Source organism: Crassostrea angulata, unplaced genomic scaffold (assembly GCF_025612915.1).
Source record: "Crassostrea angulata isolate pt1a10 unplaced genomic scaffold, ASM2561291v2 HiC_scaffold_47, whole genome shotgun sequence".
Taxonomy (NCBI): Eukaryota; Metazoa; Mollusca; class Bivalvia; order Ostreida; family Ostreidae; genus Magallana; species Magallana angulata.
In genome coordinates, this window is record NW_026441602.1 from 731,832 (window position 1) to 749,214 (window position 17,383).

At 33.6% G+C, this 17,383-nt stretch overlaps 2 protein-coding genes across 3 annotated transcripts; both read right to left on the bottom strand.

Annotated features, from left to right (window-relative positions):
* Window positions 1-142: 142 nt before the first annotated feature.
* Window positions 143-3,755, bottom strand: LOC128168781 (uncharacterized). 2 transcript variants are annotated; one of them, XM_052834940.1, is made up of 6 exons: window positions 3,559-3,755; window positions 2,976-3,113; window positions 2,730-2,789; window positions 2,345-2,620; window positions 1,893-2,054; window positions 143-1,349 (listed from the first exon to the last, which is right to left on the bottom strand). In XM_052834940.1, exons 1-6 carry the CDS (start codon window positions 3,650-3,652, stop codon window positions 769-771), a joined length of 1,311 nt encoding a protein of 436 aa, XP_052690900.1. In that variant the 5' UTR covers window positions 3,653-3,755; the 3' UTR covers window positions 143-768. The 2 variants fall into 2 exon arrangements, with proteins under 2 accessions (XP_052690900.1, XP_052690901.1); XM_052834941.1 differs by lacking the exon at window positions 143-1,349 and having other exon boundaries at window positions 1,876-2,054.
* Window positions 3,756-11,295: 7,540 nt separating this feature from the next.
* Window positions 11,296-16,094, bottom strand: LOC128168792 (uncharacterized). Its single transcript, XM_052834955.1, has 6 exons — window positions 15,753-16,094; window positions 15,320-15,454; window positions 14,751-14,810; window positions 14,332-14,607; window positions 14,034-14,201; window positions 11,296-12,392 (listed from the first exon to the last, which is right to left on the bottom strand). Exons 1-6 carry the CDS (start codon window positions 15,904-15,906, stop codon window positions 11,809-11,811), a joined length of 1,377 nt encoding a protein of 458 aa, XP_052690915.1. The 5' UTR covers window positions 15,907-16,094; the 3' UTR covers window positions 11,296-11,808.
* Between the last annotated feature and the right edge of the window lie 1,289 nt (window positions 16,095-17,383).

Sequence of the window (17,383 nt, forward strand, 5' to 3'; positions counted from 1 at the left end):
AAAAAACAAGAAAATTTTTTACCATCAAAGGTAACAACCAAATACAAAACTTTATTTTCTCAAACAAACAGAATAAAGACAGAATAAAGAATCGCTATGAATGCGTAATGAAAGTATCAGATTTTTTAACTTAAAGAACCCTAGACAATATGAGTTTAAACCCTACACAATATGAGTTTAAACCCTACATAATATGAGTTTAAACCCTACACAATATGAGTTTTCCGCTCTAACACTCACTCAGTAATTTCAAATAAATATATGTAATTAATGTTCAGGATTTCTTTGCACAGATTTTCAGACTAACGTTCTTTGGACCATAGAAACGAACTTGAAAAGAATGTTGATTGCAACTGGAGACTCTGCATTAGTTCTATCATACTTCATTAATTTTGCGTAGAAATAATCAAATTTAAATCTTCTTATGATTATTTATTCATAAAATTTTCAAGCAGCCTGCGGTGGGTAAATCATTTGTATTATTTGACTAACAATATAACACAAAATAACCAATTACAAAAATTAATTGGGTATAAAAACAATGATCTCCAATAAAACAAAAAAAACTTGTTGTTGACAACACATTTTTAATTCCTTACTTTTAAAGGTATTGTTCGTAACGTGGAACAAGTATTTACGCTACATATGCTATTTCTTTCAAACAAACTGAAAGACGAATACATAATTAATTTAGCAAGTAAAACAGTTGACAAAAGTCAGGAGATGCTTATCGTAATTCTTAAAACAAGACTAGCGATTTGTCTAAGCTTAAACTTTGCAACACATGCAATCTGGTTTGTTCTTTAAAATGTTAAAAATCCTGCTGCTGTACTCATCAAGAAATTCAGGGTTTGACAAAAAAGCCACAAAATCTTCCCGGAAATCATTCAGTGTTAATGGTGAAGGGAAATATTTAATAAGCATCTCTCTGCTGTGTCGCTCATCAATATTCGCCAACACTGCCCAAAATTTGACAAAATCTTCCTCGCTGAAAATCATCTTTAACTTAAGGAAATCTTCTGTTGTGAAAATGTTAAACCATTTCTTGATTTTTGGTCTGACAACTTTGGCGCGTTCTGCGGGCGAATCTTGAGTCATTATCCCCTCCATGTAACTTACTAACTGTTGAACGGGTATATCTTTCCCGGGTCCACACTTAAATACATGATCACTCCACCACTTCTCCTGTTGTGAATCGGATAAAGCTGTTTTTCTTGCACCAAAAAGTTTACGTAGTCCTTCTAACTTTTCATTTGTTTTCTTCATGTCATCTTGGCTGATGACGCCATCCTGGTCTGCATCCAAAAGTTTAACCCAACAACGCAGTTTACGTCGTATAAACCATTTCTCTGTGCGAAATTTTAAACAAAGCATGATCAACGTTTAATATAATATCATGATGGCATTTTACTCCCACTAACTTTGGAGAACTTTTTATAATGATATTAAGGTCTGTATTTTTTATTTTGTGAATCTTTACAGAATTTTTGATGCAATGATATGAAAACCGTATTAGTCGTCTAAAACTCTAGCCTTTTTTGAAGTATAGATTGTTTTAACATTTTACCATCACCACAACACACACGATGTAATATAGCGTGTCACAGACGGGTAACACTATTTAAATCAATCATTTACCTTAGTTACCATATAACCGTGAAAACAATAATCAGCTTGGTCATCCGATGGTCATTTGAAATATCGTCCGATTATTATTTGGAATGGTCGGGACAAATCATATTATGTTTGGATTATCAAAATTTCAGAAGCTTTACGGCGGATTAATATTTCATTTACGGTAGTCTTACTGTGACCCAGGCAAGGTTATAATATATTGCATTTGTAATTTTTCACCAACTGAAATTAAATTATTCTTCAAAAGAAATACTTGCTTTGTAAATGCATCATAAAGGTGACGTAGGAAATGACATAGGCAGCGTACGGCATAAAGACAGCCAGCTGGCCTATCTTGGCATAGTAGTAGAAATTGTAGAACTCTGAGATACAATTTAATTTGGTAATATTTGTATTTGGTGGAATGATTTTTGTTGCTCCTGAAAAATACCAAAAATTTAATGAGAGAGAGAGAGAGAGAGAGAGAGAGAGAGAGAGAGAGAGAGAGAGAGAGTAAATGTTTAGTATGTACTATAATATTGCATTACGAAGTCAGATATTTTTGTCATGATTACTCAATGAAACATAGCATAAGATTTAACTTCTATTGAAATGACTTAATTCATTTAGTATTTAAATGGCATTACGCGCAACGAGTCAGCATCCATACAACATTAAGACATCAACAAATAATGAATAAACTTTTGTTGTGCAACATGAACAGACCTACCTGCAACGCAGAGTGCAAAGTTAACAATGTAGATCCCACAGTAAAGTACAACAATGCGACCATCCCATAGCTTTGCTATCTGTAAGTCGGCCGTGGTTATTCGTTGAGTTCGACGAAGATGCACTAGTAACCTTAACCTTATTAGAAGGACGATGAGAATGGTTGCACACAGAAAGCCACCTTCCGCCCGAATGAACACGGTCAAATCTTCCTCATGCCAGACTTTTCCTTTGCTGTCAAACTCCTGGCTAACGCATTGGCCACTGTATTTTAACCCTTAAATAAAACAAATGCACATTAAAGTAAAGTATAAAATACGACGCTTATAATGATTATAAACATTGATGTATGTGATCTTGACACAGTAAAATAAAAAGCTACTCACCAAACACAATGTAAAGTATAGAAAAGACCAAAACCTGAAGCCAAATAATCTGCTGGCAAACTGTAAAATAAAATATACAAAAATGCTTCTAAAAACAATAGTCAAATCTAAATTTAGTACTGAAAATAGCAAAAATCTAGCTTGACAAATGTATTATCACCGCAAAATGAAACAACCGTAACACAAACCACGGTCCACTGACCCCAGTACATCGGAGTATTAGAAGTTGATATATTTCAGACTTACTTGACATTTCAAAACATTCGTGAAGTTTCTCCCACAAGTTCCTGTCATCTTGTTTAGATGAATAACAAGTTTTTTGGGATGAACTAGGGATGGGGGTCCAAGGTTTGGAGAAGATGTCACCATATGCCGGAGGAAGGTCTTAAACCCAAAAATAAACGCCTTGCAGATTTTCTATTCTTATTTTGCTTATGTGTGTGTTTCAATTAATTAGATGTGAGAAAAAAAAAATATGAATTTGTAAAAAAAAAATATTTGTCGGATTGACTTATCTGCTAATTACACGCTTATAAACTTATCTCATCTTTATACGTTAGAGCTTGAAATCTTTAGTGCATACGTCACACATGTTTTTAAATTCTATATTATGTTTTCGATTCTTTTATAAAAATCTGAAGTGTTGATGTAAACGTATAATTTTAGATACATTCTAGTACGTATTTACTACCGGTTTCAATTTGATCGACACAAAATAACCATTAATCCTCCGTATCTCCTTACAATGATATTTGATTTCTTTGATTTGCTTTATAAACCTATTTACAGAATAATACCAATCTAAATGTATGAAAACAATTGACTGTACTTTGGTCCTGTACGTCAGAGGTTACCCCGCCTTCTCCAGCGCTAGAACTGGCGAGGTCTGCTTTAGATGATTTAGGAGAGCGATTCTTTTCCATAATTCCCTTGCCAACAATTTATATCCAATGCTGATTCCTCTGATAGAGGGGCAGGAAACAGAAACACGACCCGACAGAGACGTCTGAGATTCAACAGGTGCAAGACGACAAGTGGTGTTAACAATGTTGTGACATTCCGTCCGTTGTTCACTTCCGGTCAGATGAGTACACCAATACTTACACATCCTGAGTGATACTTCATTACATAACAATAACTGCAAGATATAGGACACTGTTGTATTCCGCAATCACATTGCTTCAGATGGTGTTTCGTAATTTCATCGCTCGTCGATGTTGTTTTTCGCGGCGAAAACAATTGCTCTCTTAAAGACCCCTGCCATATCATTTTTTTATTTTTCATTCCAGTTAAAACTTTTAATGGAATATTCAAACAAAAATCCTTCCATTTCTTGTCAGAAAAATGCCCCTTATTAAAGTTATTATTAAAGTTATTCCGATAAGGTATGCATGAAACATACACAAATAAAATTAAGAAGAGGCCCATGGGGCCACATCGCTCACCTGAGCAACAATGGGCGTTTAAAAGATATTGTGCCGTATGGTCCCTCGGTAGAATAACAAAAAATAAATATTGTAAAGTATTCGAATTTTACACTTATTTTTGCATACACGTAATCTTTGACATTGTACCTTCATGAAATACTATGTTTTACCAGAATAAGAAAATCCTACGCAAGATATAAAACTAAACATTTGGTAGGGGTACACTGTTAAGTTCTTAACTTCCAATTCCCTATATTTTCGTTCTGCCCCCCCCCCCCCCCCCCCCCCACACACACACACTTTGTAAAGCGATCAAAATATATGAGAGCATATAGGTACATTTTTTTCATCAACTACTTACTAGTTATTGTATTTAAAAAAAATTCTCCATTATAATTAAATGACTGTTATTTACGTACAAACCAGGATAATTTTCCGCTGTGATATTTTCTTAGGAATAGCGATAATTACTTTATCCCCGCATCAGAAATGTTTTAGAACTATGGAAACTGTTTTAAAGATGTCGTTTTTATTTACTCGTGTCTGAAAAACTATCAAAATTGATGTAGATTTCACATTATTTATTGTATAAAGACCGGCACGTAGCATCGTTTTTGAAAGTGGGGGGGGGGGGGGGGGGCAGACTCATCCAAAAAAATCTTGACAAGCAAAAAAAAAAAAAAAAAAAAAAAAAAAAGGAAATTTAAAGTCCTCCAAAATCTTCAAAATCCTTATGGGGGGGGGGCTCGCGTAGTATATAGCTTCAATTTCACTCCTCATTTCCTTATTTTCATATCAATTTTTTACATACTCCCAAAAAAGTGGGGGGGGGGGGGCAACTCCATGTGATAATTCAAATTTTTATATGTAAATTTTAAAAAATTGGTTGCTGCGAGAAAAAGCCCCCCCCCCCCCGCCCCCCCCTCCCCCCCCCCCCCCCCCCCCGATGCTACGTGCCTGAAAAAGGGGGCCCCAGAGAGTAGGTATATACAGAATAGCATTCTTTTATTTTGTTTGTACAAGTATTTAACATACTTTAATTCATATAGAATTTCTAATGTTCAACCAAAATTTCAGCGTCAATCGTAGAATTATAAGCAAGATACAGAGCTCACAGTATTTCCTATTCAGCATTTAAAATGGAAAAAAAGAATGTCCTAAGATTTTCAATTCTTTTATTCACTCAAGACCAGTTTACTTGTATTTGAGGTTCAAGATCAGTTTATACAAATGTACACACACACAGTCAAGGATCACATGTACAGTAGCAGTAATAATGACGAAAAAAGGTTAAGTTTACAATACAATAAGTTGTTAAAGTTGGTTTCTGGAAGAACAGACTTTGAAAATTTTCTTAATAAATATTGACAATTGTTTTTACTTTTTAGCTCACCTGAGCCAAAGGCTCAAGTGAGCTTTTCTGATCACAATTTGTCCGTTGTCTGTCGTCGTTGTCGTTGTCGTTGTCGTTGTAAACTTTTCACATTTTCATCTTCTTCTCAAGAACCACTGGGCAGATTTCAACCAAATTTGGCACAAAGCACCACTAGGTGAAGGGGATTCAAGTTTGTTCAAATAAAGGGCCACACCCTTTTTAAAGGGGAGATAATTGAGAATTATTGAAAATTTGTTGGTATTTTTCAAAAATCTTCTTCTCAAAAACTATTAGGCCGGTAAAGCTTAAACTTGTGTGGAGGCATCATCAGGTAGTGTAGATTCAAGTTTGTTCAAATCATGGTCCCCGGGGGTAGGGTGGGGCCACAATTGGGGGATCAAGTTTTACATAGGAATATATAGAGAAAATCTTTTAAAATTTTCTTCTCAAAAACTATTTGGCCAGAAAAGCTCAAATTAAAATGGAAGCATCCTCAGGAAGTGTAGATTCAAGTTTGTTCGAATCATGGTCCCCGGGGGTAGGGTGGGGCCACAATTGGGGGATCAAGTTTTACATAGGAATATATAGAGAAAATCTTTTAAAAAATTTCTTTTAAAAACTATTAGGCCAGAAAAGCTCAAATTAAAATGGAAGCATCCCCAGGAAGTGTTGATTCAAGTTTGTTCAAATCATGGTCCCCGGGGGTAGGGTGGGGCCACAATTGGGGGATCAAGTTTTACATAGGAATATATAGAGAAAATCTTTAAAAATTTTCTTCTCAAAAACTATTAGGCCAGAAAAACTCAAATTAAAATGGAAGCGTCCTCAGGATGTGTTGATTCAAGTTTGTTCAAATCATGGTCCCCGGGGGTAGGGTGAGGCCACAATTGGGGAATCAAGTTTTACATTCCTTAAAAATATTCTGGGAAAGTTTTCGGTCCAAAACTCAGTACTTAGTGTGAAAGCACAGGTTATGAGATTAAAGGTAGATTTAAGTTTGATGAAACCATGATTCCCTAGAGAATAGTGGGGCCACGAAATGGGGAGGGGGGGGGGTTATAGGAATAGAGAAAAATCTTCTTACAGGTACAACAACAAAAGGGGCTTTACTAAAAAATAAGAGGTGGATAAAAATTGGCAGATTTTCAATTTTTTTTTAGCAAGATCTACTGTACTCAGTTGTCAAGATATTTTGATACTGTAATGCTAATTTGATCAGAATTAAGGCAATTGTTGCTCAGGTGAGCGATGTGGCCCCTGGGCCTCTTGTTTAATCTTTAGTTTTTAAGATCTGTGTACAAACATAGAATTGTGAGCAAATCTCTGTATCTTGCTTATAATTCGAAGCTTAACACTCAAATAATGTTAGTAAATAGAAATTGTAAACAATTAAACACAAGAAACATGCACTATAACAAATAAAGAACACAATTTATTTTTTCCGAAATGAATCATATATATACATGTATATACCTACATACATGTGTATTTCCGTCAGCGATATCAAACTCTATTTAAACTGAATAAACTAGAGAAAACGCCGAGCATCTCAACAAAACCTATTGCATTAATCTACCATTACGCAAAAGATAATGCCGAATCACCGATAGAATAAATTGTATTTCAGTACTTTTTCGATACATCAGATTTTGCTTAATTTGCGCAGGTAAACAGTTAACTGTTTGATTTACCGAAGTCTCTGTTTGATACGTAAAAATCACGAAATACAGACGATAGTTCCCAGGTTACAAAGCATAAATAATGAAAACGAAACGAAAATCAGAACAAGCCAACACCAACGTCATGTGTAAATACTGTCAACGCATTGAAATATTTAGCCTCAATTTACTTCACAAAATCGGCACCAATTTATTTTGCATGTTTCAAAAATTTCCCTTCATACGCGAACTATTGCACAACAAGCAATTTCATCATAGTCAGATCGACCCTTTTTCGTATAATGTCATGGCTGCTTTAAACAAAGAACCTCGTTTTAGAAGTATGGAATACGAGTCTTGGTAAAATGGGTATGCAAACCCGGGCCGTGGCAAAATAAAAGACGGGGCAGATCGGCAATCGTCATTTCCAAATATTTACATTCAACATATATTTTGCATGTAAAGCTACTGCAGATATAGCACAATAACACAGACAGGGTACTAATAGGTTAAATCACGAGTTTTAGTTGTGACGTCACAAACGTTTAACGCTGATAAATACAACGTCACAAGCGAAAATCAAAGATCACGCTTGTGGCTGTTACTGTGGCTCTTCCATTAATTTGAACTTACCCATAGGATAATACAGTAATTTTGAAGTATAATTCGCATTTGCGTACAAGACAAGAAGGTAAAAAAAATGTAAATATAAGCATTAAATCCTTATTTTTTGAAAGATATAGTCTCATAACTGCACCGGTGTGTGCAAACAAATTTTCATAACGCGCTAACGCGTGTTATTCAATTTGTATGCACACAGCGTTGCAGTTATGAGACAATATCTTTCAAAAAATAAGGATTCAATACTTAAATATTTACATTCCACGTATAGTTTGCATGTAAAGCTACTGCAGATATAGCACCATAACGCAGAAAGGGTACTAAAAGGTTAATTGACGAGTTTTAATTGTGACGTCACAAACGTTGAACGCTGATAAATACAACGTCACAAGCGAAAATCAAAGATCACGCTTGTGGCTGTTACAGTGGCTCTTCCATTAATTTAAACTTACCCATAGGATAGTACAGTCATTTTAAGGTATAATTCGCATTTGCGTACAAGACAAGAATGTAAAAAAAATGTAAATATAAGCATTAAATCCTTATTTTTTGAAAGATATAGTCTCATAACTGCAACGGTGTGTGCAAACAAATTTTCATAACGCGCTAACGCGCGTTATTCAATTTGTATGCACACACCGTTGCAGTTATGAGACTATATCTTTCAAAAAATAAGGATTCAATACTTAAATACGCATTGTTTTGCAGCAATATTTACAGCAAATACAAATATACTGGTCCATCAAATATCCTGAAATTTTAATGAGATTGGCAGATTAATAACTGCCAATCTTTTGTTTTGCCCAGGCCAAGTCTTGCCTATCCATTTTACCGGATGCCGAACCCGAAGCTATAAAACTGATTGAAACACGCCTATTCTTTAATATTGTTTTCGTAATAACTCAGATTTGAAACAGAATTAGCGCTTAATTTTTGCAATTTATATTTTCCTTCCCATAAGGATAATTTATGCTAAACTACGTTGAATTGGACTCTTGAGAAGAAGATTTTTAAAAATGCACCCCCCCCCCTTTTTCTACAGTTTCAAGGTTTTCTCCGCTTTGAATACAGATCGGACTTTTATTTCTGCAATTTATATTCGCCCTCCCATAAGGATGCTTTGTGGCAAATTTGGTTGAAATTGGATAAACGGTTTTAGAGAAGAAGTTCAAAATGTAAAAAGTTTACAGACGGACGGACAGACGGACGACGGACAAAAGGTGATCAGAAAAGCTCACTTGAGCTTTCAGCTCAGGTGAGCTAAAAAAGTAGAATACTTTGTCAACCGACATTTTGTGAGTGACGTCAATATGTAATATCGCAATCTCTTTCAGAAGGTAACACGATTTAAAAGAAAGTCATGTCTGAGTTTTGCTTATGCGCACATTTACAGCAACCCCCAATATTTCTAACGAAACGGGGTCTAATTATTTTTCCTCTACACATGTTGATAAAATTTCTTGATTGTTGTTGTACATTAAGGTCTATGGGTCTCTTTACTTTGTGAATATTGCTTCCCCATAAAAATTGGTAAATTTCCTTATTTAAAATCTTTGTTAAATCAGAGTCTGGGTTAGGTAAAGAGAGCACCAGATGATTTAATTTGGGCAGAATCAATGTTTTTATTACTGAGATTTTACCAATTGGGGTTAGTTTTCTTAATTTCCATTGGTTTAAAATCCTTTTAATATCTGACAGTTTAGGCTCATAATTAAGGCTAGATATCTCATCTAGAGTTACAGAAAATGTTATTCCTAATAAATCAAAGGTTGAGTTATTCCAATTTAGTTTCCATCTTGTATGGTGAAATGCATCTCTTGAAAATTTCTTACTCCCAATCCAAACCATTTTAGTTTTTGTGTAATTAATTTTTAGTCCTGAAAGATCTGCAAAATAATCTAAAACTCTTAAAATACCATCCATAGACTGAGGCGAACCATCAAAAATAAGAGAGGTGTCATCAGCATATTGAGAAAGCTTATATTCTATTCCATCTATAACAATTCCTCTAATATCCCTATTATTTCTAATTAAAATCCTTAAGATCTCCGCGCATAATAAAAAAGATATGGAGAAATGGGGTCACCTTGTCTACAGCCCCTTTGAAGATAAATATAGTCAGAAGTGAATCCATTTTGCAAAACACATGATTTGGTGCCATTGTAAAAGGTCTTTATCCATTTTTTTTTTTATAGATGGTCCAAATTTAAAAAAATCCAGTGTTTCAAAAATAAATTTCCAAGATATAGTATCAAATGCTTTTTCGAAGTCAATAAGCATTAATAAACCTGGTATTCTATGTAGTTCGGTATAATTCATTAAATCATATATGAGTCTTATATTTTCTCCAATAAACCTTCCTTTGATAAAACCAGTTTGGTCTTTATTTATTAATTTGTCTAATAGTGACTTAATCCTATTAGCAATGCATCCTGATGCTATTTTGTAAACAACATTTAGAAGACTTATTGGGTGCCATTTTTTTAGGAACTGTTTTTGTTTTCCAGCTTTCGGCAAGCAAGTTATGATTCCTAACTTATTTGGTTCTGTAAAATGCAGTAATTCGTTTGAGTTATTAATTGCTCTCGTAATAAAAGATCCAATATTATTCCAAAATAAATTGAAAAATTCACTAGTGTATCCGTCAGGTCCTGGACTTATATCATTTTTCATGTTTTTTAAAAAATTGAAAACTTCTGTGTTTGTAATAGGACCTTCGATATTTTCTGATTCCTCTTGATTTAGTTGAGGTATATTAAAGTCTTTCAGTTTTTCATGTATATTTTTTGTTTCTATTATGTCCTTTCTTGAATAAATTTGTAAAGAGTTATATGCATAATATATAGACCTACATTATGTTCTTTCTCTTTAAGAGACAAGCTATTACATTGTGAGATATGTGTACTTGTATCCTTTGTATCTATTTCTGCTGTCTTTGTCTTTGTCAAATAAATCTTTAAAAAAAAAAAAGTTCTATTGGTCTCGTGGGTTTTTGGAAAAATACCCCCCCCCCCCCAAAAAAAAAGAGGAAAAGCGTGTGAGCAACCGCTAACTCGTTTTTTCACAATGTCGCTATTTAACCATACCTGTCTATTTTTGGAAGCATTAAGTTTTTTAACACAATCTATAATTCATCTATTACATAATGACAGATTTCACATGTTAAAAAAATCATTATGTTACACGTTAATATATCATAATATTTTTTGCACATGTGATTCATAACGATGTCACCTCTCAATTATAAGATCATCCAAAATGTTACCTTTTATTTGCTGCTATATTACTACTTACTAGCGACTTTTGATCAACCGATGAAAATGATCATTAAGATTTTTAAATAGCTTTCTTTATTTTCAGGTATTCTTACAAACATGTAATGGTCAAATATTGTGCTACAATAAACATACACAGTTTGGAAATGAAAATGTTGAAAACCATCTCAAAAAAGATCATATTTTATAATGCATATTATAGTAAGAACACTCAACAATACACTGTAAATACATTCATTTCCGAAACAATATAAAATGTATGTTACAATATAAGTCCCATATCATTACAGACTATACAAACTGATCAACACATGTTGGGTCAAATGTTTAAAACATGAATTAAAATTCTTTGCAAAAAAGTATTTGTGATTTTTAAAAAACAAATTGTTCAGTATAAACACCGAAATATCTTTATCCACATACATTTACAAATATTCAACAATTTTACAATTGTGGATATTACAGAAAACTGGATATAACATGAACTGGTTATGGAATTTATGAACATATTAAGATATTTTTATCCATATGTTTCCATGTGGTTGCCGACTTTAATGACTAATCAACAACAATGGATCAAAAACAAACAACACATAAATTATTGTTCTTAAGGAACCCCGACACAATAATCTCTGCAATAATTCCAATTTTGAGAATTTTCAAAATTATCAATATCTTTTACATGATATCTTAAACAGAGGTATTTTGTCAAAGTTTGACGAATTATAATTTACAACACGTGCCCTCTGGTCGATGCTTCACTACATTAAACACCCTGTTGCTGTATTCATCAAAGAAATCAGGATGTGACAAAAATGCAACAAAGTCCTCCATGATATCACCCATGGATAATGGTGAGGGGAAATGTTTGATATACATTCTTTTGTAGTGGCTCTCGTCATCGCCCTTATCTAGGATAGTCCAAAATTTCACGAAATCTTCTTCTCCCAAAATCAACTTTTTTTTCATGTATTCTTCAGTCGTGAAGAAGTCAAACCATTTTTTGACAACTGGTCTGATTTTGATAGCCCTATCATGCGGAGGTCCAGTTCCCAACGTTCCTTCCATGAAAGTGACGTATTCTTCAACGTGAATGTCTTTCCCGGCTCCTCGCTTGAATACATTATCGTCCCACCACTTCTTCTGCTTAGAGGCGGATAAGGCCATTTGTCTTGCACCAACAAGTTTACGAAGCCGTTCCAACTTCTCATTCGTTTTCATCATGTCGTCTTGGCTGATGACGCCATCTTGGTCAGCATCCAGAAGTTTAGCCCAGCGTCGTAGCTTGCGTCTGATAAACCATTGCTCTATTTGAAATAGGTGATAGTTGATCATAGTAGCGATAACATTAGTCTGTGTTTGCATTAAACACGTCCAACTTTTAAATCAAAATGTCATTGAGCTTAGAATCGGTCTGATTTTTAATTTCTATCAAATTGTTGCAATACTGATATAATAACTATAGTGTCCTTTCTGACATACATTATTTTTCAAATAATATCTAAAGTAGTCATATTGTACATATATATTATTTGAAAAATGGTCAGTGGTCACAAAGAAGATGGGGAATAAGATTGCGCAACTACCCATTTGGTTGAGTCGTGAAATACAATTTCAAATTTAACATTTTTTTTTCAATTAAATATATTTTAGATGATATAATACAAGTTTACAAAAGGGTTGTTTCTAACTATATTCAGTATGAAATATTTCAAAAAACGATAGGAAAAAATAATAAATCCTTAAGTTTTGGTGGTATCGAACCCACAACCTAAAAATCCAAGTTCTATAGAGTTACCTATTGTCTGGTGCTCTAACCACTAAGCCATTTCATTCACAACAACATGAACAAAGTGCGTTGTTTAAATGCTATATGAGGCATTGGCTACGAATTTACGGATTTTAGTATTTTTCTAAAACGTTCAATTGTTGGGCTACAAAATGACATTTTTAAAGTATAGTAGGTCATCTCTCCACATTTTTGCTGATTAAAATTGGTTTGAATACGATTAAACTGCATGTTGATTATGACAAAATTATGGAGTTTAGACCCACTCTATAAAAGAAAAGGCATTGAAGTTATAAAAATGACATTATTTGGAGGTTTTGACACGTATACGCCAGTTTAAATCAACTTATTACAAGTATTTAAAATATTTAAGGCTTACTAACCAATGTTACGTTAAATATAAACTGTTTTTAATTTTTTTTTAATCAATCAGATTTAATGGTATTTTAATTTTTCAGTATCTAATCATTTCTCATATGGGCAATTTACACGCCTTATTCATCCATCTTCTCTGGTTAAAAGTTATTTTTTTTTTTGCTTTTACTGTTTGCAATTCGTCATCCAAAATTAAAGTAAGCAAGATACAGTGCTCCCAATTCTTTGTTGCGTAAACAAAGCTTATGTGGTGTTTTTGTTCCCATTTTGAATAATAAAAAGAATATTCTGTGTACGTTTAGGCCTAAAATGAATAAAACAAACGTTTGTTACTTTTTAGTCATGTTTAAAACGAACCGGTAGATAAAAAAAAAAGCTGTGTTCATGACAAAAAATAAAGAGCTCTATACCTTGCTGTGCACTCGACTTCTGACACTCAAATTTTGGTTGACTGATAGAGAAGGCTTACTGAAGCCTTTTGAACACTAAAAAATGGAGAGAAAAAATGGATCAAATCGTTACTATGCCTCTAAGGCAATGCATTAAGTACAATATGTACTTAAAGATATACATCTGGATAAAACATATATGATTTGTATTCAGAATAGATCCAATGAGTATAAACAACAAGTTCTGTACGTTTACTTGAGAAAATTTGAGTGTGAGTCAAGTTAATTAATTAATATTAACCATATCTACTTATAGATAATGTAATGTTCTTAGGAATCACGGTGATTAGAACATTTTATAAAAGCAGGATACGCAAAAATAAACCACTACATACTTTGAATGGACATCATGAAAACCAGAGAAAATATGATATAGGCGGCGTACGGCATTAACACAACAAGCTCCCCTATCTTGGCATGGTAGTAGAAATCGTAAAACTCTGAGTCACAGCGCACTGTTGTGTTGGTTTCTTGCGTGTATAAATTCATGATGTTTGTCGCTCCTGTAAAAGTAAATAAAATAATTGGACTATACATGTACGTGTTAACACTTTGCGGGATACATAAACATTAATTGATCCATATATAACAAGAGTATCACCCAGAGGATATTGTGTGATATGATTTGCCCACCTCCTATACATAGCCCAAAGTTGGCAATGTATAAACCCATTCCAATGAAAAATAGATAACCGCCACATTTTTTCTGTCCTTCTAAATCAATTTTCAACTTTCGTTGAGTACGGCGATTATCCCTCAGTATGAGCAATCGAACCATTAACACGAATAGAACGGTGGCACAGAGGACGCCTCCTTCAGCCTGCATCAATCCAGTTATGTCATTGTTGTCAATCATTTTCCCTTTTTTGTTGTATTTCTTTACGCTGCAGGATCCACTATATTTTATACCTATTGATAGAATGATGTAATCATAACAATAGTTGTTTTTTTACATCTTGGGTGGTCAAAACGTACACCAAGTCACTAATTTCAGAGCCTTTGATTTTTTTTAAATGACAAAAATTAAAGTTAAATTCAATTAATAAACTTACCATAAGCAATGTAGGATAAGGAAAAGGCTAATACAACAAGCCATATAATCTGCTGGAGAACTGAAAAAATATCTTACATATATAATATAGATCATTGATAAAATACACAATCAATCAGGCATGTGTTGTATTTCCATGTAAATATATCATTATTGGATTGATATAAATAAGAGTTTAAATTTCACGACAACGTATTTAAGTGCCATACAATATTAGATCGCACGATCCTAGTCTGTGTGCCTATTGGCCTTGTCTGATCATTATTATAACAAAGCTAAAACAAGGCGCTTAAATGGTACATACATTATGAAAATAATCAGAAAATGTAGCTGATGATACATTATTACAGAGATCGTATTTCATCAAAAGCGGTCTCAAAAGTGTGTAAGATGGCCTTCATAAAATTCAACAATTGATTCTGAGACTTGTTTCAATTTTATCAATGCTAGCGGGTATTTTGACTATCGAATGCAATACGACATCACATCATGCAAACAGCAACATTGGTTGAAAAAAAAAATACAAATGAAGATTTAAAATTAAACAGGTTGGTGTTCTATAAAACATACTGGACATCTCAAACCAGTCGTGGAGTTTTTCCCACAGATTCCTGTCATCCCTGTAGTAAGGTTCTCCGCAAGATCTTTCTCGCCTGACAGGTGACACAGTTCTAACGAATATATCATCGTACGCCGGGGGTGGATCTATCAACGTTAAAAGAATATGAATGCTTTAAACATTGCAATATGAAACTTTGAAATTTAAAGCAGGTAGGATTACTATGATAAGCAAAATATTTAATCAAAATGACATTGTCAAAACATGGGTTTTATTATGATAGTATTTGACTATGAAATCATTTTAATTGAATATATTCATTGGTGATTCGATGAGAGTTATGTAATTATTTTATAAGATTGTTAAAAATGCCAAAAATTATGGTGTTGTTAATTTTGCCGACTTTCTCATTATTTTTTATTATTAAATATAAATAGTACTAACTGTGTTCCTGAACGATGTCCGCAGTCACTACTCCATCCCCATAAACATCATTTGGATGTCCGCCATTATTGCTGCATGAAGGCGAGTACTCCGGAGGAGGGCCTTCCTTCTCCATGTCATTAAATGAATTCCTAGGTATATCATTCACTGACATTACCTGTAGTTCAAGATTAAAGCCAATTTTACCTAACCAGTCTTGTGGTTGAAATCCTCCAGGTAGAGCGGATCGCGTTTATTTGAGGTTGCAAAATTCTACCCGGTGGAGAATCTTGTATCGATTTCTGATTTTTTCCGCGAAGCCTGGCCGAGTATAAACGTACATGTACATTGTATTCCATACCCAGTGTCGTCATAGTGGCTATAAATAGACAAGTACACAGAAGACACGCAAGGAAACGATGTTTTTAAATGTAAACAGTTTGAAGTAGTTTAATCTCAATTAGATTTAAAGCCAATACCCAGTGTCGTCATAATGGCAATATATACAAGCAGATACACGATGCATGCGACGATACGAGGTTTGTTATACAGGTTTGTTCTGAATAAGATTTGAAGTCAATTGCTTGTCCAGATAATAACTTTGTAAACACTTTAATATTGATTGATCAATATTAAATGACATACAATTTCTATGGGGATCAAGTAGTGCATTCATAATTTAAAAAAAATGGATATAAGGTTATTTAATATTTGATGGGAGAAAGATCGATAAACGAATCTTACTGATTCAAACATTCAAATATCTTAATTAAATACATCTTACTTTTTTATTATGCAAGCATCTATATAACGCATAAGATTGTTATTTACACTAATGTAAATTGAAACATTTTGCCAATTTATAAGAATAAAATGTCTGCACCAGAGTACCTGCTTACACCTTTGTTTTTTCAACTCGTGTGATAAAACGTCCGTAAATTATAAATTAATTTTACCTGACAAGTAACTATTGTCTAATTTTAAAAAAAATCCTTCATTTACAATAAACCAGCTAAAATCCGCAAAGATGAGAGTACGGTGGTGGACACGCTTTGGCGGATCCAAGTCAGTGTGAGTTGGCATCAAAATATATCCTTGCAAAAAAATATTTATAAATTTTTAAAAAAAAAATTATCCTTAAATCTTGCTAACCAGCTTAAAACAAAACGAACACCCCCTTTTGCAAAATTAACAGACAACGATGCAAAACGAACGATCACCGATGCAAAACCAACAGTAATGCACGGATATTATCGCTAGATGGCGTGCAAAGAGGTATAAGCATTGAATTGTCGTGGAGTCCCCTACTCCTTAGTTTTTAGGGAGATATAAGAAATCTTATTGAGTAATCGGCAATTAAATAAAATAATAATTCAATGTAAAAAAGAGGTCGAGAGTTAAGTACTAAATCTCCACAGTCTCAGTCTCAATTTGAAACACACAGATAATTGTATGTTATAGAGATTTGGGAGGGGGCTATTACTCTGCGGTACTTGTGATGAACATTTGGTGTGATAAGAAATTTGAAATTTTACCCTGAAATATAAATATGGCGTTTTCATTGTGAATCTAACTTACCGGGTATTTAAGCATACAAAACTAAAAGAAAATGCCCTTGTAATACGCAATGATGCAACACTACGATACTACAA

Excerpts from the sequence above, each read along its gene's own strand:
- LOC128168781 (XM_052834940.1), bottom strand. The coding sequence starts at position 3,652 with ATGGAAAAGAATCGCTCTCCTAAATCATCTAAAGCAGACCTCGCCAGT. Across the intron at positions 2,621-2,729 it reads TATACTTTACATTGTGTTTG|GGTTAAAATACAGTGGCCAA; the intron begins GTGAGTAGCTTT and ends GTTTTATTTAAG. Across the intron at positions 1,350-1,892 it reads CTTTATGATGCATTTACAAA|AGAAATGGTTTATACGACGT; the intron begins GCAAGTATTTCT and ends AATTTCGCACAG.
- LOC128168792 (XM_052834955.1), bottom strand. The coding sequence starts at position 15,906 with ATGTCAGTGAATGATATACCTAGGAATTCATTTAATGACATGGAGAAG. Across the intron at positions 14,202-14,331 it reads CTTTGGGCTATGTATAGGAG|GAGCGACAAACATCATGAAT; the intron begins GTGGGCAAATCA and ends TTACTTTTACAG. Across the intron at positions 12,393-14,033 it reads TTTCATGATGTCCATTCAAA|AGCAATGGTTTATCAGACGC; the intron begins GTATGTAGTGGT and ends TATTTCAAATAG.